General features: G+C 36.4%; 1 protein-coding gene across 1 annotated transcript in view; it reads left to right on the top strand.

The window, feature by feature from the left end:
* LOC144432758 (cytoplasmic tRNA 2-thiolation protein 1-like) overlaps nucleotides 1–27,562 on the top strand; it is a 93,080-nt gene that overhangs the window by 51,035 nt on the left and 14,483 nt on the right. The window contains exons 2-7 of the mRNA XM_078121033.1: nucleotides 5,889–6,012; nucleotides 6,780–6,898; nucleotides 7,687–7,743; nucleotides 11,764–11,821; nucleotides 15,115–15,234; nucleotides 16,793–16,842. Coding sequence (XP_077977159.1) covers nucleotides 5,889–6,012; nucleotides 6,780–6,898; nucleotides 7,687–7,743; nucleotides 11,764–11,821; nucleotides 15,115–15,234; nucleotides 16,793–16,842 — 528 coding nt within the window. The remainder of the gene's footprint in view (nucleotides 1–5,888; nucleotides 6,013–6,779; nucleotides 6,899–7,686; nucleotides 7,744–11,763; nucleotides 11,822–15,114; nucleotides 15,235–16,792; nucleotides 16,843–27,562) is intronic.

Below are 27,562 nucleotides of genomic sequence, written 5' to 3'. Positions count from 1 at the left end.
TACCTAGGCATGTAAATTGATGGAAAAGTAATAATGATTTGATAGTGTGGTCACTACCTGTTATTTGTTGTACTTCATTCAATCGTTAGTAAAAGGTGATGTAGAGATGACCCATGTCTTAGATTTTGAATACATGACATTTCAAACTTTTTCTTTTATCCATTATACTTATCTTATGGTAGGATCCAGTAACTTGGCAATGTCAAATTTTAAATCTTGTACAAAATTGTTGCCATTTCCTAAACATAAAATCAATCCATTGCATCTTCTGTAAGCACATTGAGTTAATTCATTCACATTGTAACCTCTATCCTACCAAGTCCCCATTTATACAGGTGGATTGACTGGCACACAATTGCGGTTCAAATCTTGTCAAAGGACTTAAGCCATTCAGAAGATTTGGAATGAACTACAATGTAGAGTGGCAAGGCTTGACCTGATAACTGATCCTAATCCAGCCTTATGCCTTGTACTTTGTACTTTGTTTTGTAGTCTTAATTGATCCACCAGGAACTACAACTGCAAGGTTGTGATGAGAGTGGTAGTGGCCATTTAGATGAATCCCATGAACTGCTGTCTTTTTGTGTAAGATTTGAAAGTCTTGTAAAATTGAATATTTGGTAATTCTAACCATTTGATCATCATGATTCTACAAAGCTAACTGAAAGTAGGAGATCTGTTGAAAATAAACAATTTCCTATACATTACATTATACAGTAAAAATGACCCTGGTTTCCTGACTATAACCTGGTTTCCTGACTATACCCTGGTTTCCTGACAATACCCTGGTTTCCTGACAATACCCTGGTTTCCTGACTATAACCTGGTTTCCTGACTATACCCTGGTTTCCTGACCATAACCTGGTTTCCTGACTATACCCTGGTTTCCTGACCATAACCTGGTTTCCTGACCATAACCTGGTTTCCTGACTGTACCCCGGTTTCCTGACTATAACCTGGTTTCCTGACTATACCCTGGTTTCCTGACTATAACCTGGTTTCCTGACTAAAATCTGGTTTCCTGACTATACCCTGGTTTCCTGACTATACCCTGGTTTCCTGACTATACCCCAAAAGGTATTATCTGAGAATGTTTTGGTTGTTATAGAAACATAGTGTGGTATTATCAAGAAAGATTTTGGTTGTTGTAGAAATGTATTATACAAGGGAAGGTTTTGGTTAGGTGAAGACTTGGTCTGTAAAACTTTGATGCATACAGCTGATTGTTGAGGTAATAGCAATATAACTTATAGTTGGATAGGAAGGTTTTCTAATGACCAAATCTACTGTATGCGTCTGTACCCATGTCTTGGATTATTGATGTGTTGACTATAGAACACATAGTCTATGGTGGCCCAGGGCTGCCATACATTATATGCAAATTGTTTTGATAAAAAAATTAATAAAATTAAGAAAAAAGATTAAAATATTTAAAGTAAAAGTAGAATGAAATAAAAATGAAAGTGAAATCAAAACAAAATCAAAATTAAAAGGAAAGTAAAAGTAAAGTGAAAGCAAAAGTAAAATAGAAACAATGTAACCATGACACTTACACAAACACCCCTTATGTCAATGTACAAATACAAACATGTGATCTTTGTACAATGTAACCATGACACTTACACAAAGACCCCTTATGTCAATGTACAAATACAAACAAACACATGAATGCCAACAAATATTATTTATCAGCTTTATATTTCCAGACTTTGACACTGAGGGCATAAGTTTTTCTTTCTTTATCAACTTGAGAAGATCAGATAAAAGATGAACACTTTTTGAGAAAACAAAAACATTTCAGCTGACAAGGCACTGTAACTTCAATAAAATATCCATATTTAAATTAAATTGTTCAGTCTATCAATAAAATATATTCTTATCTTCTTCAAGATGTTGATCTGTAGTGAACCACTTAATTAGCCAGCCAGGCTTTCTTGTTAGTTTGTCCGACATGGCTATTGTAGTTGCAGTGAACCACTTGATTAGCCTGTCAGACTTTGTTGTTAGTTTGTCCATAGACCCTACACATGTAGGTCTATGGTTTGTCTGACATGGCTATTGTAGCTGCAGTAAACCACTTGATTAGCCAGTCAGGCTTTCTTGTTAGTCTGTCTGACATGGCTATTGTAGCTGCAGTAAACCACTTGATTAGCCAGTCCGGCTTTCTTGTTAGTCTGTCTGACATGGCTATTGTTGCTGTAGTGAACCACTTGATTAGCCAGCCAGACTTTCTTGTTAGTCTGTCTGACATGGCTATTGTTGCTGTAGTGAACCACTTGATTAGCCAGCCAGGCTTTCTTGTTAGTCTGTCTGACATGGCTATTGTTGCTGTTGTGAACCACTTGATTAGCCAGCCAGGCTTTCTTGCTAGTCTGCCTGGCATTTGCATTATGATAGACGAAAAATAGCTTTCTACATTTCCAACATTTGCAAATATATTTTTAAATTAGTGTGGAAATGTACTTTGTAATATAGTGTAGTAGATATTACGAGACCTGATATAAGTTATTCCTCATCTGAGTATGTATGCCCATTGTCTTGCAAGAATGCATTTCTGAAGCTTTCTCTATGTTCAAAATAATCTGCCAACAAAATTTGACAATATTGACAACCTCTGTCCATAGTGTTACATTCTTTTGTTTTGTATATAACTTCCTCCAGGGTAAAAAGAATGTTGTCAACCTTAAGAGTTCAAGTTGTAAACTTCCTTTGTTTTTTATTTGATTTTTAGCATAACTGAACTGATATGGTTCAGTAGTTCTGTAGGCTTATGCACATAATTTCAACCTCTGTGTTCAAGTTGTAAACTTCCTTTGTTTTTTATTTGTTTTTTAGCATAACTGAACTGATAAGGTTCAGTAGTTCTGTAGGCACGGCAGAGTGTTTGTCTGTCTGTCTGTCTGTCTGTCTGTCTGTCTGTCTGTCTGTCTGTCTGTCAGGATGTCAGTCTGTGTGGATGTGTGTGTGAACGTTGAACAACTTAAAGTCAAAAACCACTGGACCGATTGCCATGATATTTGGTGGGTGCATTACCTTGGGTGTCTAGTTGGGAAATTGTCTAAACCAATATGATCTTATTATCGATGTGTAATTTAGGTCCAAAAATGTGATTTTTGATAAAAAAAACTTGAACTCCAAAACTGTTCAGCAGATTGATCTGAAATTTGGCTGGAACATTCTTAGAGGTGTTTAGATTAATATCATAACTAGGCAAAGCCCATAAGTTCGCCCAGGGTAGATTCATTTGTGACCGGCTGCCTGGGCCAGGGTTCGTACACTTGATTTTGGTCATTTTCCAGGGGTGTCGATCATCAAAATTTATTTTATTGAATGACATCTAATTCTATGTCATAAGTTTTTAAAGAAAGTAAACACTCTATGCAGTTGTTGGGTTCAAAAAACATCATAGCCATTAGATTAATACGGTAGACCCTCCACCAACGTTAGTCTTTGGACAAATGTTTTGTTGACATGTTGCCGAACATCGCAATTTCTCAATTCAACTTGATGATTTAGGAATTTTACTGTACCAACAAACATAGGAAAGTAGTTACTCTTTTTATAACATGTAAAAAAAATTCAATTATCGACAATGTAAATGTCAAACCGCACTTCCACAACCCATATTGCGTACCGTGCTTCAAATTTTCAAATAGTGTAACAATTTCTAGGGGTACAGTGATGCCTCGATACTCGTTACAATGTTACGATAATCGTGCCAACAGGCCTACTGTTACAATATTGATTGCAATGCATGGCAATGTTACGATAATCGTGCCAACAGGCCTACTGTTACAATATTGATTGCAATGCATGGCAATGTTATGATAATTGTGCCAACAGGCCTACTGTTACAATATTGATTGCAATGCATGGCAATGTTATGATAATCGTGCCAACAGGCCTACTGTTACAATATTGCAATGCATGGCAATGTTACGATAATTGTGCCAACAGGCCTACTGTTACAATATTGATTGCAATGCATGGCAATGTTATGATAATTGTGCCAACAGGCCTACTGTTACAATATTGCAATGCATGGCAATGTTATGATAATCATGCCAACAGGCCTACTGTTACAATATTGATTGCAATGCATGGCAATGTTATGATAATTGTGCCAACAGGCCTACTGTTACAATATTGCAATGCATGGCAATGTTACGGTAATCGTGCCAACAGGCCTACTGTTACAATATTGATTGCAATGCATGGCAATGTTATGATAATCGTGCCAACAGGCCTACTGTTACAATATTGCAATGCATGGCAATGTTATGATAATCATGCCAACAGGCCTACTGTTACAATATTGATTGCAATGCATGGCAATGTTACGATAATCATGCCAACAGGCCTACTGTTACAATATTGCAATGCATGGCAATGTTACGGTAATCATGCCAACAGGCCTACTGTTACAATATTGATTGCAATGCATGGCAATGTTACGATAATCATGCCAACAGGCCTACTGTTACAATATTGATTGCAATGCATGGCAATGTTATGATAATCGTGCCAACAGGCCTACTGTTACAATATTGCAATGCATGGCAATGTTATGATAATCGTGCCAACAGGCCTACTGTTACAATATTGCAATGCATGGCAATGTTACGGTAATCATGCCAACAGGCCTACTGTTACAATATTGATTGCAATGCATGGCAATGTTATTATAATCATGCCAACAGGCCTACTGTTACAATATTGATTGCAATGCATGGCAATGTTATGATAATCGTGCCAACAGGCCTACTGTTACAATATTGCAATGCATGGCAATGTTACGATAATTGTGCCAACAGGCCTACTGTTACAATATTGCAATGCATGGCAATGTTACGATAATCGTGCCAACAGGCCTACTGTTACAATATTGCAATGCATGGCAATGTTACGATAATCATGCCAACAGGCCTACTGTTACAATATTGCAATGCATGGCAATGTTACGGTAATCATGCCAACAGGCCTACTGTTACAATATTGATTGCAATGCATGGCAATGTTACGGTAATCGTGCCAACAGGCCTACTGTTACAATATCGATTGCAATGCATGGCGGTGTTATGTTGCCTATATGACGACCGGCATACAGTAGCGTGTGGAGAATGCACATAGTATATGGAAGGCGCATGTGTAGTCATTGCGCCGCAATGCATCCCTGGGAGAACCACCAATTTTTTATCGCATATTATATATGTTGCGTCAGTCATTGAGCCACTATGTGGCAGCTTTGCTTCTACTGCACGAGCTAAAAATTGTTTATGACATGATGATCCCATCAGTGATATGCAAATTAGGTATAAAAATGTGTCGTTTTATACAAAAATCATTAATTCCAAAACTACTGAGCAGATTTTTGTGCTGAAATTTTTTGGAATGTTCTTCAGGATGTTTATAGTAAGAATTATTCATGACATGATGATCCCATTAGTGATATGCAAATTAGGGCTAAGGTGTGTCTTTTTGGTCAAAGATATATAGTTCCAAAGCTACTGAGCAGATTGGGCTAAAATTTAATGGGGATGCATCTGGGGGATGTGTAGATGAAGCTGTATTCGTAACGTGATGATCCCGTCCCATCGTTCAAGAAATGTAATATAGATATGCCGAGCAACAGGACCACACCCATAGCAATGGCTAAATGATGGTTTACGTTGCAAAAATGAAAAGTGGGAAGGATAGGCAAGTTAATAAAGATTCCAAAAATGTATGCAAATATCCATAGCAACAAGACCATGTCCTTAGCAACAGCCAAATACAGTTGTGCTACAACACCATTGGCACTATATTTCTCTAGGGTGCTGCTTATGCACATAATTTCAACCTCTGTGTTCAATTTGTAAAATTCCTTTGTTTTGTTTGATGTTTTCCAGGGTGATGTTTTATGCAAGGACTGTTTTTATCATACATTTGAGAGTGAAATTCATCAGACAATAACAGATGCACATCTATTTAAAAGAGGAGAAACCATAGCTATAGGAGCCTCTGGAGGCAAAGGTAGATGCTCATCTCTTTGTACAATGTTAGGAGACAACAACAATCACACATTTGGGGAAACAGGGCTAAACCTTTACCAAATAAAGTTAACAGCAACAATTACAGATTCACAGAAATTGAGATAAAAGTTTACCAAGCTGACAGCAGTAATCACAGAAGTGTTTTTGAACATGTACCTACGCCCAGATCAATCATTCTTGATGACATTTAATGCAAAATATCACTTTCTGATATATGTTGTTAACCATCATGATATTCACATTAAACATCATTGGAAAAAACTTTTATGATTGGACAATACATGGCAATTATGAACACAAACAAACAAAAAAGGGTTGATATTTGTTGTTGGTGTTATCACATTTGACAACAGACCTAGGATATCTTTCAACTCAGGGGAAATTTTTGACAAAAATAGCCATAGCCAATTGTTATCATGTTCATTTACAAATTCATAACATTTCTACCTATATTCTCAACCTGTCTAAATAGTACTACTTATTGGTTTTTAAGATGACAGAGTTATTTTATGTGTTTTATTGATTGTACCTTGAGCTGTCATGTGGCTGACACCAATTTTAGCTTTCATTTCTCCTAAGCAGGGTGCCCTCTAGTGACACCTCCTTCAAAAACTGTCTGCAAAGTTGGTAACCAGAATATGGAGCGTTACATAATTTATACATGAAGTTATGCATAGCAGTCCATTGAGTACATTTTATCATATAGTGTATTATATTGTTTTCCCTTTTCTGTATGGTTTGAATCAGATTCGACAGTTTTGGCATATGTATTGAAACTTGTCAATGAACGCTATAATTATGGTCTCAAATTATTATTGTTATCTGTGGATGAAGGCATCACTGGTTATAGGGATGATTCACTCGAGGTAAGTACAGTTTGTTGATGGATAGCGCCATCTAGTGACAAACAAAAGCTAGGACGGCTACCCACAATGTAGTCTTGCTGCTAGATGTTCGGGCTTTCCTTCGATACTATAAGCAAACGAAGTTCGCAGTGAGCGCTTGCCCGAACAGTCTAGCAAATGTCATTTTCAGACCGGAGATTCCATTGAGATTACGTTAAGCGGTGGGTTGGGCCATGTATGCATATATATATATACTTTAATATATTCAATCTCTGCATGCAGATGTTGACAAACACATGTTACGTCATTACTATGTCTTATCGGTTTATGGTAATTGTGTTTGATGAGTGTGTAGACGTTGTCATTCACACATTTCAGTTAACGCATTGGTGGTTATTTTTACAAGCCCCTCCTTAAGATGAATATGCATGAAAAATTAGCTATTGTCCTCTGTTTGTGCTTGTCGCTAATGCGGATCTCTGATTGGCAGTTAATTATATCCTGATGACATTTACTAAACCTTGGATTTTCCATCCTCGATAGCGATGTTCGGTCGTGTGTCGTATTTTATCAGAAGAACATCCGAGGTCTAGCAGATAGACTACCCACACTGCTACTCCTAGCCCTTCATATACATATCTTACTGTATGCAACAGGCTTTATAAATTGCCTGTGTGAAATAATAATAATGTTAATAATAAATTGATGAGACGTCAGAAATATGTATTACCTTTATCTGACATACAATGCCATTGTACAGACAGATATAACAATAAAATACTTTAACAATTTTCTCATGTGTCTTTCAGACAGTCAAAAGAAATGAACAGCAATATGGTTTACCTCTAAAGATTGTATCCTATCAGGTGAGTTACACACTAATAATGTATCCTATCAGGTGAGTTACACTCTAATAATGTATCCTATCAGGTAAGTTACACTCTAATAATGTATCCTATCAGGTGAGTTACACTCTAATAATGTATCCTATAAGGTGAGTTACACTCTAATAATGTATCCTATCAGGTGAGTTACACTCTGATAATGTATCCTATCAGGAAAGTTACACTCTAATAATGTATCCTATCAGGTAAGTTACACTCTAATAATGTATCCTATCAGGTAAGTTATACTCTAATAATGTATCCTATCAGGTAAGTTACACTCTAATAATGTATCCTATCAGGTAAGTGACACTCTAATAATGTATCCTATCAGGCAAGTTACACTCTAATAATGTATCCTATCAGGTAAGTTACACTCTAATAATGTATCCTATAAGGTAAGTTACACTATGATAATGTATCCTATCAGGTAAGTTACACTCTAATAATGTATCCTATCAGGTGAGTTACACTCTAATAATGTATCCTATCAGGTGAGTTACACTCTAATAATGTATCCTATCAGGTAAGTTACACTCTAATAATGTATCCTATCAGGTAAGTTACACTCTAATAATGTATCCTATCAGGTAAGTTACACTCTGATAATGTATCCTATAAGGTAAGTTACACTCTAATAATGTATCCTATCAGGTAAGTTACACTCTAATAATGTATCCTATCAGGTAAGTTACACTCTAATAATGTATCCTATCAGGTAAGTTACACTCTAATAATGTATCCTATCAGGTAAGTTACACTCTAATAATGTATCCTATCAGGTAAGTTACACTCTAATAATGTATCCTATCAGGTAAGTTACACTCTAATAATGTATCCTATCAGGCAAGTTACACTCTAATAATGTATCCTATCAGGTAAGTTACACTCTAATAATGTATCCTATCAGGCAAGTTACACTCTAATAATGTATCCTATCAGGTAAGTTACACTCTAATAATGTATCCTATCAGGTAAGTTACACTCTAATAATGTATCCTATCAGGTGAGTTACACTCTAATAATGTATCCTATAAGGTGAGTTACACTCTAATAATGTATCCTATCAGGTGAGTTACACTCTAATAATGTATCCTATCAGGTGAGTTACACTCTGATAATGTATCCTATCAGGAAAGTTACACTCTAATAATGTATCCTATCAGGTAAGTTACACTCTAATAATGTATCCTATCAGGTAAGTTATACTCTAATAATGTATCCTATCAGGCAAGTTACACTCTAATAATGTATCCTATCAGGTAAGTTACACTCTAATAATGTATCCTATCAGGAAAGTTACACTCTAATAATGTATCCTATCAGGTAAGTTACACTCTAATAATGTATCCTATCAGGCAAGTTACACTCTAATAATGTATCCTATCAGGTAAGTTACACTCTAATAATGTATCCTATCAGGAAAGTTACACTCTAATAATGTATCCTATCAGGTAAGTTACACTCTAATAATGTATCCTATCAGGCAAGTTACACTCTAATAATGTATCCTATCAGGTAAGTTATACTCTAATAATGTATCCTATCAGGTAAGTTACACTCTAATAATGTATCCTATTAGGTAAGTTACACTCTAATAATGTATCCTATCAGGAAAGTTACACTCTAATAATGTATCCTATCAGGTGAGTTACACTCTAATAATGTATCCTATCAGGTAAGTTACACTCTAATAATGTATCCTATAAGGTAAGTTACACTCTAATAATGTATCCTATCAGGTAAGTTACACTCTAATAATGTATCCTATCAGGTGAGTTACACTCTAATAATGTATCCTATAAGGTAAGTTACACTCTAATAATGTATCCTATCAGGTGAGTTACACTCTGATAATGTATCCTATCAGGAAAGTTACACTCTGATAATGTATCCTATCAGGCAAGTTACACTCTAATAATGTATCCTATCAGGCAAGTTACACTCTAATAATGTATCCTATCAGGTAAGTTACACTCTAATAATGTATCCTATCAGGTAAGTTACACTCTAATAATGTATCCTATCAGGTAAGTTACACTCTGATAATGTATCCTATCAGGTAAGTTACACTCTAATAATGTATCCTATAAGGTAAGTTACACTATGATAATGTATCCTATCAGGTAAGTTACACTCTAATAATGTATCCTATCAGGTGAGTTACACTCTAATAATGTATCCTATCAGGTAAGTTACACTCTAATAATGTATCCTATCAGGTAAGTTACACTCTGATAATGTATCCTATAAGGTAAGTTACACTCTAATAATGTATCCTATCAGGTAAGTTACACTCTAATAATGTATCCTATCAGGTAAGTTACACTCTAATAATGTATCCTATCAGGTAAGTTACACTCTAATAATGTATCCTATCAGGTAAGTTACACTCTAATAATGTATCCTATCAGGTAAGTTACACTCTAATAATGTATCCTATCAGGTAAGTTACACTCTAATAATGTATCCTATCAGGCAAGTTACACTCTAATAATGTATCCTATCAGGTAAGTTACACTCTAATAATGTATCCTATCAGGCAAGTTACACTCTAATAATGTATCCTATCAGGTAAGTTACACTCTAATAATGTATCCTATCAGGTGAGTTACACTCTAATAATGTATCCTATAAGGTGAGTTACACTCTAATAATGTATCCTATCAGGTGAGTTACACTCTGATAATGTATCCTATCAGGAAAGTTACACTCTAATAATGTATCCTATCAGGTAAGTTACACTCTAATAATGTATCCTATCAGGTAAGTTATACTCTAATAATGTATCCTATCAGGTAAGTTACACTCTAATAATGTATCCTATCAGGTAAGTTACACTCTAATAATGTATCCTATCAGGCAAGTTACACTCTAATAATGTATCCTATCAGGTAAGTTACACTCTAATAATGTATCCTATCAGGAAAGTTACACTCTAATAATGTATCCTATCAGGTAAGTTACACTCTAATAATGTATCCTATCAGGCAAGTTACACTCTAATAATGTATCCTATCAGGTAAGTTACACTCTAATAATGTATCCTATCAGGAAAGTTACACTCTAATAATGTATCCTATCAGGTAAGTTACACTCTAATAATGTATCCTATCAGGCAAGTTACACTCTAATAATGTATCCTATCAGGTAAGTTACACTCTAATAATGTATCCTATCAGGTAAGTTACACTCTAATAATGTATCCTATTAGGTAAGTTACACTCTAATAATGTATCCTATCAGGAAAGTTACACTCTAATAATGTATCCTATCAGGTGAGTTACACTCTAATAATGTATCCTATCAGGTAAGTTACACTCTAATAATGTATCCTATAAGGTAAGTTACACTCTAATAATGTATCCTATCAGGTAAGTTACACTCTAATAATGTATCCTATCAGGTGAGTTACACTCTAATAATGTATCCTATCAGGTAAGTTACACTCTAATAATGTATCCTATCAGGTGAGTTACACTCTGATAATGTATCCTATCAGGAAAGTTACACTCTGATAATGTATCCTATCAGGCAAGTTACACTCTAATAATGTATCCTATCAGGCAAGTTACACTCTAATAATGTATCCTATCAGGTAAGTTACACTCTAATAATGTATCCTATCAGGAAAGTTACACTCTAATAATGTATCCTATCAGGTAAGTTACACTCTAATAATGTATCCTATCAGGCAAGTTACACTCTAATAATGTATCCTATCAGGTAAGTTACACTCTAATAATGTATCCTATCAGGTAAGTTACACTCTAATAATGTATCCTATCAGGTAAGTTACACTCTAATAATGTATGTTTTATGGCATGTCAAACCATGTATAGCACCTCCTACAGTAGATTTATATCAGTCATAACCACAGACTGACATTTCAAGACATGGCAATCCATTTTATATCAGTCAACTTTTATGATATCATTGAATGATACATGATGTAGAAAAGTTCAGACAAAAGGTTTGAGCAATTTTTTTTTTATATTTCAGGAACTTTACGGTTGGACAATGGATGCTATAGTCAAACAAATTGGATTAAAAAATAACTGTGAGTATTTGTAAATCACAGATTTTATTTAAAGACACAACTACCCTATATAAAGAGGATTATGGCTAAGCTATGCAAATGCAGGAAATTCAAACTGCTGTACAGAGCACTAGCTTCTGGGTCTTGTTTTCAGCATTTTTTTCTGTGCTTCGAGAAACACACAGGTCATGTATCATGTACAAATTATTTGTGAATGTCGTAGGATGGTAACTTGATACACAAATTATTTGAAAATCAGTCTGTTTGTTTCATAGAATGAAAAACCTCCCCAAATGAGACAATTCCCCTGCAAACAGCTGCTTAGATTGTGTGTCATTCAGGATTATTCAAATATGCGGCATTTGCATGTGAAAAACCCAGATATAGGGAATGTTTATATTTTGGTGATTACTTGTCAGTGAGTCATCACAAGTTTTCCACCTCCAAACATACAGTCAGTCATATGCAAAAATGGTGCCAGGCGCCGCCAGTTGCATGTTTAAAAGCAATTCTTGGTCACTCCTTCCTTGTGTTGTTCACAATTTTTTTGTATCCACCAGAGAGAAGGGGAGTGTCCAATTAAATTCTCGAAATTGTCTATAAATGCAAAAAAAGTGAAAAGTGAAATCAGAAAACTGAAAAATTTGGTACTTTTCTTTTCACACAGTTGGAAACTTTTCTTGGAGTGTTCAGATTATTAAAAAGGAAAATAGATTTTACACTTTCCACCAGTGTTGCTGTAATTTCTGTTATTTATAGGGGTTCAGTAGTGCTATAGGCATGGTGTGATGTCTGTCTCTCTGTCTTAAACTCGAAAACTATTGGGCCAACCGTTTTTATATTTGGTAGTTCCTTTTAGTGTCTAGTTGGGAAATCAAAAATTGCAATTTTTAGAAACATAGAACTCCCTGTCACCATGGAGTTTTCTCACCTTGGTCTGAATGGCAGCATGAACTTTTGTCACCTACGTCTGAATGGCAGCATGAACTTTTCTCACCTAGGTCTGAATGGCAGCATGGGGTTTTCTCACCTAGGTCTGAATGGCAGCATGGGGTTTTCTTACCTAGGTCTGAATGGCAGCATGGAGTTTTCTCACCTACGTCTGAATGGCAGCATGAACTTTTCTCACCTAGGTCTGAATGGCAGCATGGGGTTTTCTCACCTAGGTCTGAATGGCAGCATGGGGTTTTCTTACCTAGGTCTGAATGGCAGCATGGAGTTTTCTCACCTAGGACTGCATGGCAGCATGGGGTTTTCTCACCTAGGTCTGAATGGCAGCATGGGGTTTTCTCACCTAGGTCTGAATGGCAGCACAGGGTTTTCTCACCTAGGTCTGAATGGCAGCATGGGGTTTTCTCACCAAGGTCTGAATGGCAGCACAGGGTTTTCTCACCTAGGTGTGAATGGCAGCACAGGGTTTTCTCACCTAGGTGTGAATGGCAGCATGGGGTTTTCTCATGTACGTCTGAATGGCAAGATGGGGTTTTCTCACCTAGGTCTGAATGGCAGCATGGGGTTTTCTCACGTAGGTCTTAATGGCAGCATGGAGTTTTCTCACCTAGGTCTGAATGGCAGCATGGGGTTTAATTTTCTTACCTAGGTCTGAATGGCAGCATGGTGTTTTCTCACCTAGGTCTGAATGACAGCATGGTGTTTTCTCACCTAGGTCTGAATGGCAGCATGGAGTATTCTCACCTAGGTCCGAATGGCAACATGGAGTTTTCTCACCTAGGTCTGAACGGCAGTATGGAGTTTTCTCACCTAGGTCTGAATGACAGCATTGGGTTTTCTTACCTAGGTCTGAATGGCAGCATGGGGTTTTCTCACCAAGGTCTGAATGGCAGCATGGGGTTTTCTCACCTAGGTCTGAATGGAACCATGGGGTTTTCTTACCTAGGTCTGAATGGCAGCATGGAGTATTCTCACCTAGGTCTGAATGGAACCATGGGGTTTTCTTACCTAGGTCTGAATGGCAGCATGGAGTATTCTCACCTAGGTCTGAATCGCAGCATGGAGTTTTCTTACCTAGGTCTGAACCGCAGCATGGGGTTTAATTTTCTTACCTAGGTCTGAATGGCAGCATGGTGTTTTCTCACCTAGGTCTGAATGGCAGCATGGTGTTTTCTCACCTAGGTCTGAATGGCAGCATGGAGTATTCTCACCTAGGTCCGAATGGCAGCATGGAGTTTTCTCACCTAGGTCTGAATGACAGCATTGGGTTTTCTTACCTAGGTCTGAATGGCAGCATCGGGTTTTCTCACCTAGGTCTGAATTGCAGCATGGAGTATTCTCACCTCCTTGTCAATGGCACTAAGATTTACATGTTTGAACACATTGGTATTAGCACAGCTGAACTATTCATTCATGTTAGGTTCAAACATATAAATCTGAGAGTGTTTGTCTATCTATGAGTGACAGAAAGTAAAAAAAATCACTGGCAAGATTATTTTGATATTTGGTAGGGATGTTGATTTAGTGTTTTGTTAGAATACTTTTCAAGGAAAAATATACATATCTGCTTAGCAACAAGACCACATCCATAGGAACACCCAAATGGCATTTCATATTGTAGTAACAGTAACAAAAGTAACAAAAGGAATGGGTAGGTTAATGTATAAACATTCAAAAAAATATGCAAATATGCCTTGCAAATGACCACACCCATAGCAACAGCCAAATGTCTGTATAATTTACAAAGATAATGACAGACCAGTGAATAAACATTCTAAAATGTTTTCAAATATGCTTAGCAACAAAAACCACACCCATAGCAACAGTCAAATTGTGCATATTGTATGGGTAACAAATATGGATTGGCATGTGGATAAACATTTTTTTTTTTAATATCAAATATTTTAGTTGTGCTACTATGACATTGTTACTGTTTTACAATTATAGGTACTTTCTACTACCACATTGTTACTGTTTTACAATTATAGGTACTTTCTACTACCACATTGGTACTGTTTTACAATTATAGGTACTTTCTACTATGACATTGTTACTGTTTTACAATTATATAGGTACTTTCTACTATGACATTGTTACTGTTTTACAATTATAGTTACTTTCTACTACCACATTGGTACTGTTTTACAATTATAGGTACTTTCTACTATGACATTGTTACTGTTTTACAATTATATAGGTACTTTCTACTATGACATTGTTACTGTTTTACAATTATAGTTACTTTCTACTACCACATTGGTACTGTTTTACAATTATAGGTACTTTCTACTACCACATTGGTACTGTTTTACAATTATAGGTACTTTCTACTACCACATTGTTACTGTTTTACAATTATATAGGTACTTTCTGTGGTGTGTTCAGAAGACAAGCTTTAGATCGTGGTGCAGTGTTACTTGGAGCTGATAAAATTGTAACAGGACATAATGCTGATGACATTGCAGAAACTGTACTTATGAATGGTAAAAGCTGGTCAAGTTCTCTTAATGCACACAGTAACACTTTGCCTACAAATAACTTTATAGTCAGATCTTTGTGGCTCAAGTCAGGAATATATACACATCCTATTATAGGGAAACAAACACAAGGCTGGTGTTATCGTACCTAAAGTGGCACAAGCTAAGTTTATCACCTTTTTACTCAGGTAAAAATACTTATATAAAACTACATTCCAGTATAATGTCGATGCATGTCTTCTGGCAGTCTTAGAACTGTTGATTGCATAGTAGGGAATCCCAGAATATTTCTTGATACGTATCATAAATTACGTTCATACATATATCTTAATACTAGTCAATTCAGTAGTGCTATAGCCATCGAGTGGTGTCTGTGTGTCTGTCTGTCTGTCTGTCTGCCTGCCTGCTTGTCTGTCTGTCTGTCTGTCTGTTTGTCTGTGTGGACGACCTAAACTCAAAAATCACCACACTGATTGCTTTGGTATTTGGTGGGGACATTACTTTTGGTGTCTAGTTGGGGAATTGTTCAAAGCAATGATCACATCTCAGGTATGTGATTTGGGTCAAAAACATGTCATTTTTGGTCAAAAAACTTAAACTCAAAAACTATTGAGTAGATAGGTCTGAAATTTGGTGGAAACGTGCTTAGGGGTCTGTAGATTAAATGTAAGATATGTTCATGACATGATTCCATCAGGTCAGAAATCTTTAATTCCAAAATTACTAAGTAGATTATGTTGAAATTTAATGGGGATGGATCTGGGGTGTATAGATGAAGAAATATTGAGCATATAATGATCTCATTAGTGATATGCAAATTAGGTGTAAAAGTGTGATTTTTGGTCAAAAACTTATATCTCAAAAAGTACTTTGTCAGTGAGACTGAACTTTGGTGAGATGTTTCTAGAAGTGTTATTCTGCAGGTTATGTTAAAAAACATTTTGACACAATTGGCCCTAGCAACCATGACCACTCCCTTGGCAACAACGAAGTATATTTCATCATTTGGTAGGCAAGTGAGTAAACATTCAAAAATGTATGCAACTTTCCCTAGCAACCATAACCATGCTCATAGCAACAGCCAAGTGATGGTGTATTTCACAAAGATAACAACAGGGATTCTAAGACAAGTGAACAAACTTTCAAAAAGTATGCAGATATACCTAGTAACAAGTCCATGCCTATAGCAACAGTCAAATGATAGCATATATTGCAAAGATAACAGGATTAATAGATGAGTAAATAAACATTCAAAAAATGTATGTATATGTGCCTAGCAACAAGAACATGCCCATAGCAACAGCCAAAGGATGATGTATATTGCAAAGATAACATCAAGGATTCATAGACAAGTGAAAGAACTTTCAAAGAATGTATGCAGATATGTCTAGCAGCATGACCACCTTCCATACTGAGTTCTCTTTCAAAAAATGTATGCAGATATGTGTAACAACATGACCACCTTCCATACTGAGTTCTCTTTCAAAGAAAAAATTGGAAAAAATAACTTAAAAAAAAATAACAATTTTGCATGTTCTAAATTATTATCCTTCTATTGTGACAGTTCTGAGAGGTGACATAGCAAGGCTTAGAAGATGTACAGCAATAACAACTGTAAGTAGATGATGCTATACCTTGTAATATACTTTACAGGTTAAACACATCAAAGCAAAAAATATAGAATTTACTCCAAGGTTAATTTACATCACAATAATGCATGCCTACATCATTGTTTGTAAAGTGTTAAAAATATAAGCCAATATGTTCAAAATCACTTGTCCACCATTTTTCCCAATTTTTGTATAAGCTATTCTTTTTTAAGACTAAAAAGACCTAATAGTCAGGTGGCTTAGCAACGTTATTGTTACATTCCAGACAGATTTGGCATGAGTGTTCCTAAGGACCTAGATATTGATTTTAGCTTAGGAGTCCTCATGAATATTTGCATAAATTTGCATAAATCAATAACACTCAAAAAGGCCACCATCAACCCTGAAAAATCATATATTTCAGCAAAATAACTTACTGAAAGGCACTAATTTTGGCATGAATCATGCTTAAGATCTGTTTAGTGATTTTATCGTAGAAGCTTTTTAAGAATATTTGCATATATTTATGTATATCAATAAAATTCACAATGGCCATTATTATGATTGAAAACACTTAAAATTCAGGAAAATAATTTACATAAAGGCGCCAAATTTGGCGTGTTTGTTCCTCAGCACCTACTGATTGATTTTAGCCTAAAAGCCCTCCTGAAAATGTGGATAAATTTGCATATACAAGTCAAATTAAAAATGGCTGCCATTACTTTTTAAAAGAATCATATTTCTGCAAAATTTAAAATTGAAAGGAAACACAAATCTGGTGTGAGTGTTCATTAAGATCAATTTAATGATAACAGCCTAGCATAGTCTAGTTCCTATACAGTATCATTACGATACCTTCACTCACAGTCTAGTCAAAGTCGTTACTCAAGAAGTCTTGAGATGCATGAGATGTAATTTAAAATTCATCCACATCCACTCACACAGTCATCTTTGTTAATCAATCACAAAATTCTAACCAATAAGTTCTTCGTCTCTCACATAGACGCTACAGCAGAGATTGCTGTCATTGTTAGTTTCTGAATGAAGAGCACATGCATAAGTTAGTGAAGTCAGAGGGCATCTTGGCATCAACACTAATATTTTTCATACATTCTTTTGAGAATTTACTTTTAAATTTGTGTGAAGTTTTACGGTGTTTTTTGTTACAATCACTAGCTTTCCAAGACAGTAACATTCTTCCAGAGCTTTTCAAAAGAGTTCTGAATTCTGAATTCTTCTTCCATCACATCATTCTTGTAATATTAGGGGAAAATACCATTTCAGTAAGGGTATTGTAGTTATATTATGACAAGAGCCCTATATTTCATAATTGAACTGCCAAAAGCATGTTATTTACCAGAACCATGGGCTTTTTTTTTTAAAGTGTAGTAAAATGTTTTGAATTTTCTGATTTACGCACATTTATGTTAATCATAGGTGATTCAAAATGCTCCATACCACAACCTTGAAAAATATTCTTTATATGTCTTTAACCAGTAAATGCAAAGGTAACTATTCAAAATTGCATGATTAGTAAGAAAAAAAGGGTTCAAACTTGTGACCAGCGGTGACCCAAGCAGCCATGAATTTACAGTTACACTGCCTATTGTTCTCCCATGAATTTACAGTTACACTGCCTATTGTTCTCCCATGAATTTACAGTTACACTGCCTATTGTTCTCCCATGAATTTACAGTTACACTGCCTATTGTTCTCCCTTTAGGGGATTATGACATCATAGAGGGGACCGTTTTATATCAGTTGATATAGTAAGCAATGGCAGACAGTAGTAATGTTGACTTTGATACTCACCAGAATTTGATGAGTGATGAATCTTCTTTCATTGATGATTTTACCATGTTCGATAGATTGATTTGGCTTTTTATGTAGGTGTCGTGTCCTACAATCTTAACAACAATAGTAAAAATGTTACTGTTAGTGATTTTGGGGAGTATATTAGGTTCAAGTTCTATTGCCGATTTTGACCTTGATAAAAGTAGGAGCTCAACGTAACTACTGTTACAAGTCAATATCAAAATGCCTTTAATGATAACTAGAATGTATTGACTCTAAAAGTAATAATTCAAACCAAGCATGATGTTCTGATTGCCAATTTTATTCCGATCACAGAATATGATTGCTGCAAAAGTTCAATGGTTTTGTGGTGTAGGCCTTTGGCCAGACAATAAAATGAGGCCGGCTAAATTGTTATCTATATATGAAATGAGAGTGACCAGTAAATGTTTCGCAGTATTCATTGTGGTCTTGCGTTGTCACATACTTGGCTTGTGACAGTGAGCTAGTTAGTCCCCGCCGACGAAGTCCGGAACGGGGACTTATGGATTGGGTTCCGTGCGTCCGTGTGTCCGTCCGTCCAACCGTCCGTCCAGAGCCGTTTCTTGGAGATGCCTGGACCGATTTTTTTAGCTCCGCTGTCAGCGAAAGCTGAAAGCGTAGCTTTAGGTATAGGTGGGTATTGAGGTATAGAGAGTAGAGTGAATCATAGGTGTCCGTCAAACTTTTATATTTTTACTATCTACTCCATAAGTGACAGTCGGAATTCTTCGATATTTGGTGTGCATGTTCCCTGGGGGGAGGCTATTCAGATTTGTTCATGCCAAGTTGATCTGTGCCATTTTCAATTTTTTATGATTTTTTTTCATAAAATGTCATTTTCATCAACTCCTTGAAAACCTCTTATTAGATTGCTTTGATATCTGGCGTGTTGATGCGCAGGGGGTAGCTTACTCAGATTTGTTAATTTCAAGTCAGCACATCCTCATTTTTATTTTTTATGATTTTTTTTTTGTAATTTGAAAAAAAAAATGAATATGTTAATGAGCATAATGACCGATGCCATATTGGAAATCAGTCGACGAGACTTTAAGTAAACTGCCACTTTTCAAAAGACACTATTGACGTCAAACAAGCAATGTAATATGTGCTATAGTCATAATTCTACACATTGGGCGCCCAAATGACAAGCGTTTGTTCGAAACAGGGTTGTAAACTTCAAATCCAATTCTGCACCCTTCTACATTATCAGCCAATCCGCAACATCCTCATTTGCATACTCTATCCTGATTCGACCAGAAGCTGAAGGTGACCTCATTCGACCGAGCGATTTTCCACAGCAAGTATCTTGAGTATCAACACAGGACGTTCTTAGTACTCACTAAAATCACACTTCAGACCCACTATAAAAGTGTGATGTTTTCAGATAACATGTAACTTGTGGTTAATTCTATATTGTCGTGCAATTTGGAATGACAGTGAACGAGAATTCAGACAACTTGCGTAAGGAAGGGCATGCCAGGCATGCGGCCGCGGTTGAAGTTTAAATATGGCCGACAGTTCACATGTAAAGTTAAACGACATGAACGTGTCTTGCCTTTCCAAAATGCAAATATTTGGCAAGTAAAAATAATTAAAATAATTACAACTTTAATTTGGCTTCAGACTTTGCATTAGGTTTTGCGTATCTTTCCCCGTTTTACATGTAAATCCGAAAAGGTTCTCTCTCATCATGTCATCAGTGTCAGTGATCATACCGCGCGGGGTAGTCCTCGGGTGCACGAGTCTGTATTACTGACTTGACTCTAAACACCGGAGGGGGAGGGACAATTGTCAGAATCGAGTCCCGAATTCCTCCGTATGCAAGCAGGACTACGTGCGGGGCTGCTTTGAGTACGAGCGAAGTGAGGCATTTTGAGGTACTTTGTTGAGAATTATAAATATTGCGAAATGTCAAGTACAAGGTTTAAATACAATGGAATGATGAAAAAAATGGCAGAGTCTGCTGACAGGCGCCGGTCACAAAAAACACTGTGAATTAAAATATCAGACGATGTACATGTATGTATTAATCGCCGACAATCCACCCGTATGCACGAGGGACTAACCCGGAAGCAAGTCGTTGTCAGCCATACGTTACAGTGGTAACATCGTCCGAGAAATCGCTGCGTTCAGAGTGTCACTGTCATTATTCACAGAATTGTTGTTTTCGAGTGAAAACCCGTCTTGAATTGTATAACTCTAACAAATGAAGACAAGTCAAGTTATATTTTGAAAGTTGTATCGCTAGTTTGAGACGATTTTCTCACGTACTATAGTACTATCGAGGCTTACTTGGAAGTAGTAGGACCTTCCAGTTCATCGGGAAGTTTAGCCAGTCCGATAATTCTTTCTGGTTTAGTTTACAACACTTTTGATCACGCAGATTTTGTTGTTGTGATGAAAAGAAATTAAAAAAAGATCATTTCAACCATTTCGTTGTGTTTTCTTTGTGAAAGGTAACCGAACATGAACGAGTGTTACCACTGTAACGTATGGCTGAGAATGACTCTCTTCCGGGTACTTGAGATTGTCGCCGTACGGAAACTAAGATGGCGATTAATACATTTCTTCCCTATATAGTTGAATGTTGTTGACTTTGTAAATTTGTTAGAAAATTGAAATTCAAATTGCCTCAAAATTATTTTAGATCCCTAGTTTATTTCATTCTTCATTAAAATTTTCCAGGGTTACAGCTGTAAGACACTGGAATTACTTATAGCCAACCTCAAAATCCTCTTTTTTTCTTTTTCTTGTGTGCATTTCCCAGTCATTTTTTTCTGAGATTTTGTGCAATTTTTCATAACAGTAGATTTTTGTTATAAAATGGTGACTATGGTATAAAAGTACAATACATTACCAACTTCTGTGTAAAATGTGTTTTATAGTGAGACATCATATGAAACCACTAACCACTTTATTGCATCGCTAAAACAAAACTGCATAGTGACTCGAAGAGCTGAAGACCTGAACCACTTCTACATGTCACCAAAATAAAAAATTAAATTAAAAAAAAAACAGCGGAGCTATTCTGACCGATAGGTCGCTTGTTCAAACTTGGTACAGGGGCAACATACAATGGCATACATATGCATGTCAATTTGTTTCATGATACGATCCAATATGGCCACCTAGCAGCCATTTTGTTTGCAAATTTTCCCTGTCTAAAGCCATAACTCAGACATGCTTGAACAGATCTCATTCAAAGTTGATATTAGGACAGTGTTCTATGACATACATGTGTATGTTCATTGTTGTCGTGATACAATCCAATATGGCCACCTAGCAGCCATTTTGTTTGCGAATTTTCCATGTCCAAAGCCTTAACTCAGACATGCTTGAACAGATCTCATTCAAAGTTGATATTAGGACAGTGTTCTATGACATACATGTGCATATTCATTGTTGTCGTGATAGGATCCAATATGGCTGCCTAGCAGCCATTTTTTTGCGAATTTTCCATGTCCAAAGCCATAACTCAGACATGCTTGAACAGATCTCATTCAAAGTTGGTATTAGGACAGTGTTCTATGACATACATGTGCATATTCATTGTTGTCGTGATAGGATCCAATATGGCCGCCTAGCAGCCATTTCTTTTGCGAATTTCCCATGTCCAAAGCCATAACTCGGACATGCTTGAACAGATCTCATTCAAAGTTGGTATTAGGACAGTGTTCTATGACATACATGTGCATATCCATTTTCATCGTGATACGATCCAATATGGCTGCCTGGCAGCCATTTTGTTTGCGAATTTTCCATGTCCAAAGCCATAACTCAGATATGCTTGAACAGATCTCATTAAAAGTTGGTATTAGGACAGTGTTCTGTGACATTCATGTGCATATTCATTGTTGTTGTGATACGATCCAATATGGCCACCTGGCAGCCATTTTGTTTGCGAATTTTCTATGTCCAAAGCCATAACTCAGACATGCGTGAACAGATCTCATTCAAAGTTGGCATTAGGACAGTGTTCTATGACATACATATGCATATCCATCTTCGTTGTGATACGATCCAATATGACTGCCTGGCAGCCATTTGTTTGTGAATTTTCCATGTCCAACGCCATAACTCAGACATGCTTGAACAGTCCCCCCCCCCCCCCCCATACCCGACCCATCCTTTATTGTTGAATGTATTATTCCATCACAGAATCTTGAAGAGTAGGCATGCTCCATGTCCAACGAGTAGACACAACATATCTAAGTCTGTTTGATTTAGGTTCACAAGTGTTGTTGCATGATCAGAGTAGTGATATCAAGAAAATGACAACATAAACTGCCAGTTCCTTAAAACCCAATCATAGCGGGGAGTATGTCATTCTCAATGACTTGTTTACATCTGTTATTTTCAGCCAGGGCTGTCTAGGGCACGATACTCTAGACTTAACAGAGTCCAAGTCTGAGACCAATGTAAAACCTCAGAAACATTTGGACTGAACAGAGGTATGTCTCATCAACTTGTTGGGGACTTGAATTATTTGCATGTTTTTATCACAGTGTACAGGTGATTATTAGGGTATTTAATTATTGGTAGGTTGGTAGTGTTGTCAGAGCAGTAGTTTTGTTTCATGGGTAGTCAGCACAGCCACGGCAAGCTGAAGTAGTGTACGTATAGCCAGCTGGGAGACCACACTCTGAAGTAGTGTATGTATAGCCAGCTGGGAGACCACACTCTGAAGTAGTGTACGTATAGCCAGCTGGGAGACCACACTCTGAAGTAGTGTACGTATAGCCAGCTGGGAGACCACACTCTGAAGTAGTGTACGTATAGCCAGCTGGGAGACCACACTCTGAAGTAGTGTACATATAGCCAGCTGGGAGACCACACTCTGAAGTAGTGTACGTATAGCCAGCTGGGAGACCACACTCTGAAGTAGTGTACGTATAGCCAGCTGGAAGACCACACTCTGAAGTAGTGTACGTATAGCCAGCTGGAAGACCACACTCTGAAGTAGTGTACGTATAGCCAGCTGGGAGACCACACTCTGAAGTAGTGTACGTATAGCCAGCTGATGGGAGACCACACTCGGGTTTAATTTATCCATATGATATAATCCACATTTATCATTTAGATATATTGCAAGATTCTTAAAGTCATACAGAAATAATGTCTCTAACTTCAAAACAAACAGAAATCAGAGTGAACGTGGCTCCATTCTAGTTGCAGGCTTTCACTCATAACCATGCATTGGGGTCACAACCTTGATTGCTGACATAAATATTGTCCAATCATATAGAATATTATGAACAAATCGCGATATTTGATTTGTTGGTTTCCTAAACTGTATACTTCGGATACCATGATTTGTTACAAATTTCTTCTATTGAATATTAACTAGGCTTGTTGTATGATGTGCCCATTACATAGGAAACCATACAAGTTTTTTTTAGAAGAATCAGTAAAGTCTTTAAATGAAAACCCAAGACTCACGAAATTTCATAATTCTTTTACAACTTTATTGCTGATAATAAATCTTCTTTTATTACGGCATTTTCGTCAAAATTTAGCAAGTAACCTCAGCATTTTGAGTGGTACCGGAGCAAATCTAATCGATTAGTGTATTATGAGACAAAATTATTGTGGCTTTGCATGTTGTGATATGCCTTCTTGAAGATTTCCATGGGTATTCTAAGAAATACTAGTATATTTTATTTTGAGATGAAAAATGTTTACTTTGTTGTTAAATGAGCCGCTAAGCGGTGACATGAGTGATTGGGCTAAAATATGCCATCATGATGGTATGTCAGTGTTTCTGTTAGTAAATGACATCATGATGGTATGTCAGTGTTCCTGTCAGTAAATGACATCATGATGGTATGTCAGTGTTCTTGTCAGTAAATGACATCATGATGGTATGTCAGTGTTCTTGTCAGTAAATGACATCATGATGGTATGTCAGTGTTCTTGTCAGCAAATGACATCATGATGGTATGTCAGTGTTCTTGTCAGTAAATGACATCATGATGGTATGTCAGTGTTCCTGTCAGTAAATGACATCATGATGGTATGTCAGTGTTCTTGTCAGTAAATGACATCATGATGGTATGTCAGTGTTCCTGTCAGCAAATGACATCATGATGGTATGTCAGTGTTCTTGTCAGTAAATGACATCATGATGGTATGTCAGTGTTGCTGTCAGTAAATGACATCATGATGGTATGTCAGTGTTCTTGTCAGTAAATGACATCATGATGGTATGTCAGTGTTCTTGTCAGCAAATGACATCATGATGGTATGTCAGTGTTCTTGTCAGTAAATGACATCATGATGGTATGTCAGTGTTCTTGTCAGTAAATGACATCATGATGGTATGTCAGTGTTCCTGTCAGTAAATGACATCATGATGGTATGTCAGTGTTCTTGTCAGTAAATGACATGATGGTATGTCAGTGTTCCTGTCAGTAAATGACATCATGATGGTATGTCAGTGTTCTTGTCAGTAAATGACATCATGATGGTATGTCAGTGTTCTTGTCAGTAAATGACATCATGATGGTATGTCAGTGTTCTTGTCAGTAAATGACATGATGGTATGTCAGTGTTCCTGTCGGCAAATGATAAAAGAATCAGATAAAGAAGTCGTTAACTGTGAAACACTCCTAAATTACAAGTGTTTATGTATATCGAGTCTAGCCATTTTCATTAGCACAACTGAACTGATAAAGTTCAGTAATGCTATAGGCATGGTAAAGTGTGTGTGTGTGTGTGTGTGTGTGTGTGTGTGTGTGCGTGTCCGTGTCCGTGTGCGTGTGCATGTGCGTGTGCGTGTGCGTGTGTGTGTGTGTGTGTGTGTGTGTCATGTGAACAACTTAAAGTCAAAAACCATTGGACCGATTGCCATGATATTTGATGGGTATATTACCTTGGGTGCCTAGTTGGGAAATTGTTCAAATCAACATGATCTTACCACCACTATGTGATTTGGGTCAATAAAATGTGCTTTTTGGTCATAAAAACTACTCAGCAGTAATATGCAAATTAGATATAAAATGTGCAATTTTGATAAAAAATCTTTAATTCCAAAACTACTGAGCAGATGCAGCTCAGATGTGGTTTGAATGTTCTAAGGGGTGTTTAGATTAACATGTATTCTTAATATGATAATCTCATCAGTGATATGCAAATTAGGGCTAAAATTGTGCCATTTTGGTCAAAAATCTGTCATTCCAAAACTACAGAGCAGATATGACTTAAATTTGGTGGGAGGGTTCATAGGGGTGTTTAGTTTAAGAATTGTTCATGATACGGTGGTCCCATCAGTGATATGCAAATGAGGGCTAAAAGTGTGTCTTTTTGGTCAAAAATCTTTAATTTCCAGAACTACTGAGCAGATTGGGCTAAAATTTAATGGGAATGCATCTTGGGGAGTATAGATGAAGAAATATTAAGCATATAATGATCTCATCAGTAATATGCAAATTAGGTGTAAACATGTGAATTTTGGTTAGAAACATATCTCAAAAAGTACTTGGTCAATGAGACTGAAACTTGGTGAGATGTTGCTAGAAGTGTTATTCTGCAGATTTTCTTCAAAACATTTTGACACAATTGGCACTAGCAACTGTGACCATGCCCTTAGCAACAACCAAATGGCAGTATATTTTGGTCAAATAACATCATCTGGTAGGCAAGTGAGTAAACATTCAAATAATGTATGCAAATATCCCTATCAACCATGACAACGCCCATAGCAACAGCCAAACTAGTGTATTTCACACAAAGATAACAGGGATTCTTGTAACAAACATTCAAAATGAATAGGTAAATATTGATAGCAACAAGACCAGACCCATAGCAACAACCAAATGATCACGTATATTGCAAAGATAACAGGGATTCATAGACAAGTGAACAAACATTCAAAAATGTATGCAAATACACCTAGCAACAAGACCATGCCCATAGCAACAGCCAAATAATTAAATATGTATATTGCAAAGATAACAACAGGGTTGGATAGGCAATTGGATAATCATTCAGCAAATGAACACCTATACCTATACCATGGATCAGCATGTGAGTAAACATTTTTAAAAACTGTACAGTTGTGATACAACGCCATTGGTGCTATTTTTTTACTGATGTTTATTACAACCATCAGCTTTGCATTATTTTCACAATGTTGTTGAGTTTTATTCACCTGTTGACTACGCTTGTGATAGCCTGAATGCAAATGAGTTCTCTGTATGATGTTACAAAATGGCATGGTCTTGGTGGGACCAGAGGTACCCGAAAACTCACGAAGTAAATCCAATGGGAACTGACTGAAAAAAAGGTCATTTTAAGGTGTTTGCAAACACTTTTTAAAAGTGTTAAAACCAGAATGTGTTTCACAAACATGTTGTCTAGCAAAATAGCAATATTTAAAAATACATCAAAAGAAACATTTTGTGCTCTCAATTCAGTGTGAATTTTTGCAAATTAAGTTATTTCATAGAAATATGTATTGGATAGTGACCATCTTATTTTTTCTCATTTTATATGCAAATGTATGCAAATTTATGCTAGGTTTCAAACAGGCTCTTAAAGGCCTATGGAACACCCATTCCAAATTTGGTGTCTTTGAGTAAGTTATTTATTAAACATAGAATTGTTCCAGGTTGATTGTAGCCATTTTGAAAATCACTGATTTATGCAAAAGTAGGTTCCAAAGAATGTGAATATCAAATTTGGTGCCTTATTTATGAGAAACACAGAATTTCTCAAAGGTGTTGCTGGTTATTTCTAATTTCACTGATTTATGCAAAGTTATGTAAATGTTCAAGAGGACTCCTTTGGTAAAATCAATAAGTAGTATCTTAGGAACACTCATACCAAATTTGGTGCTTTTATCCGGCATGTAACAATAATGCTAAAAAATGATGATACTTGACTATAAGGCTTTTGTCACAACTCATCTC

The sequence above is a fragment of the Glandiceps talaboti genome, chromosome 3, assembly GCF_964340395.1.
Source record: "Glandiceps talaboti chromosome 3, keGlaTala1.1, whole genome shotgun sequence".
In the NCBI taxonomy this organism is placed as follows: domain Eukaryota; kingdom Metazoa; phylum Hemichordata; class Enteropneusta; family Spengelidae; genus Glandiceps; species Glandiceps talaboti.
This window is presented reverse-complemented; position numbering and strand designations above follow the sequence as displayed.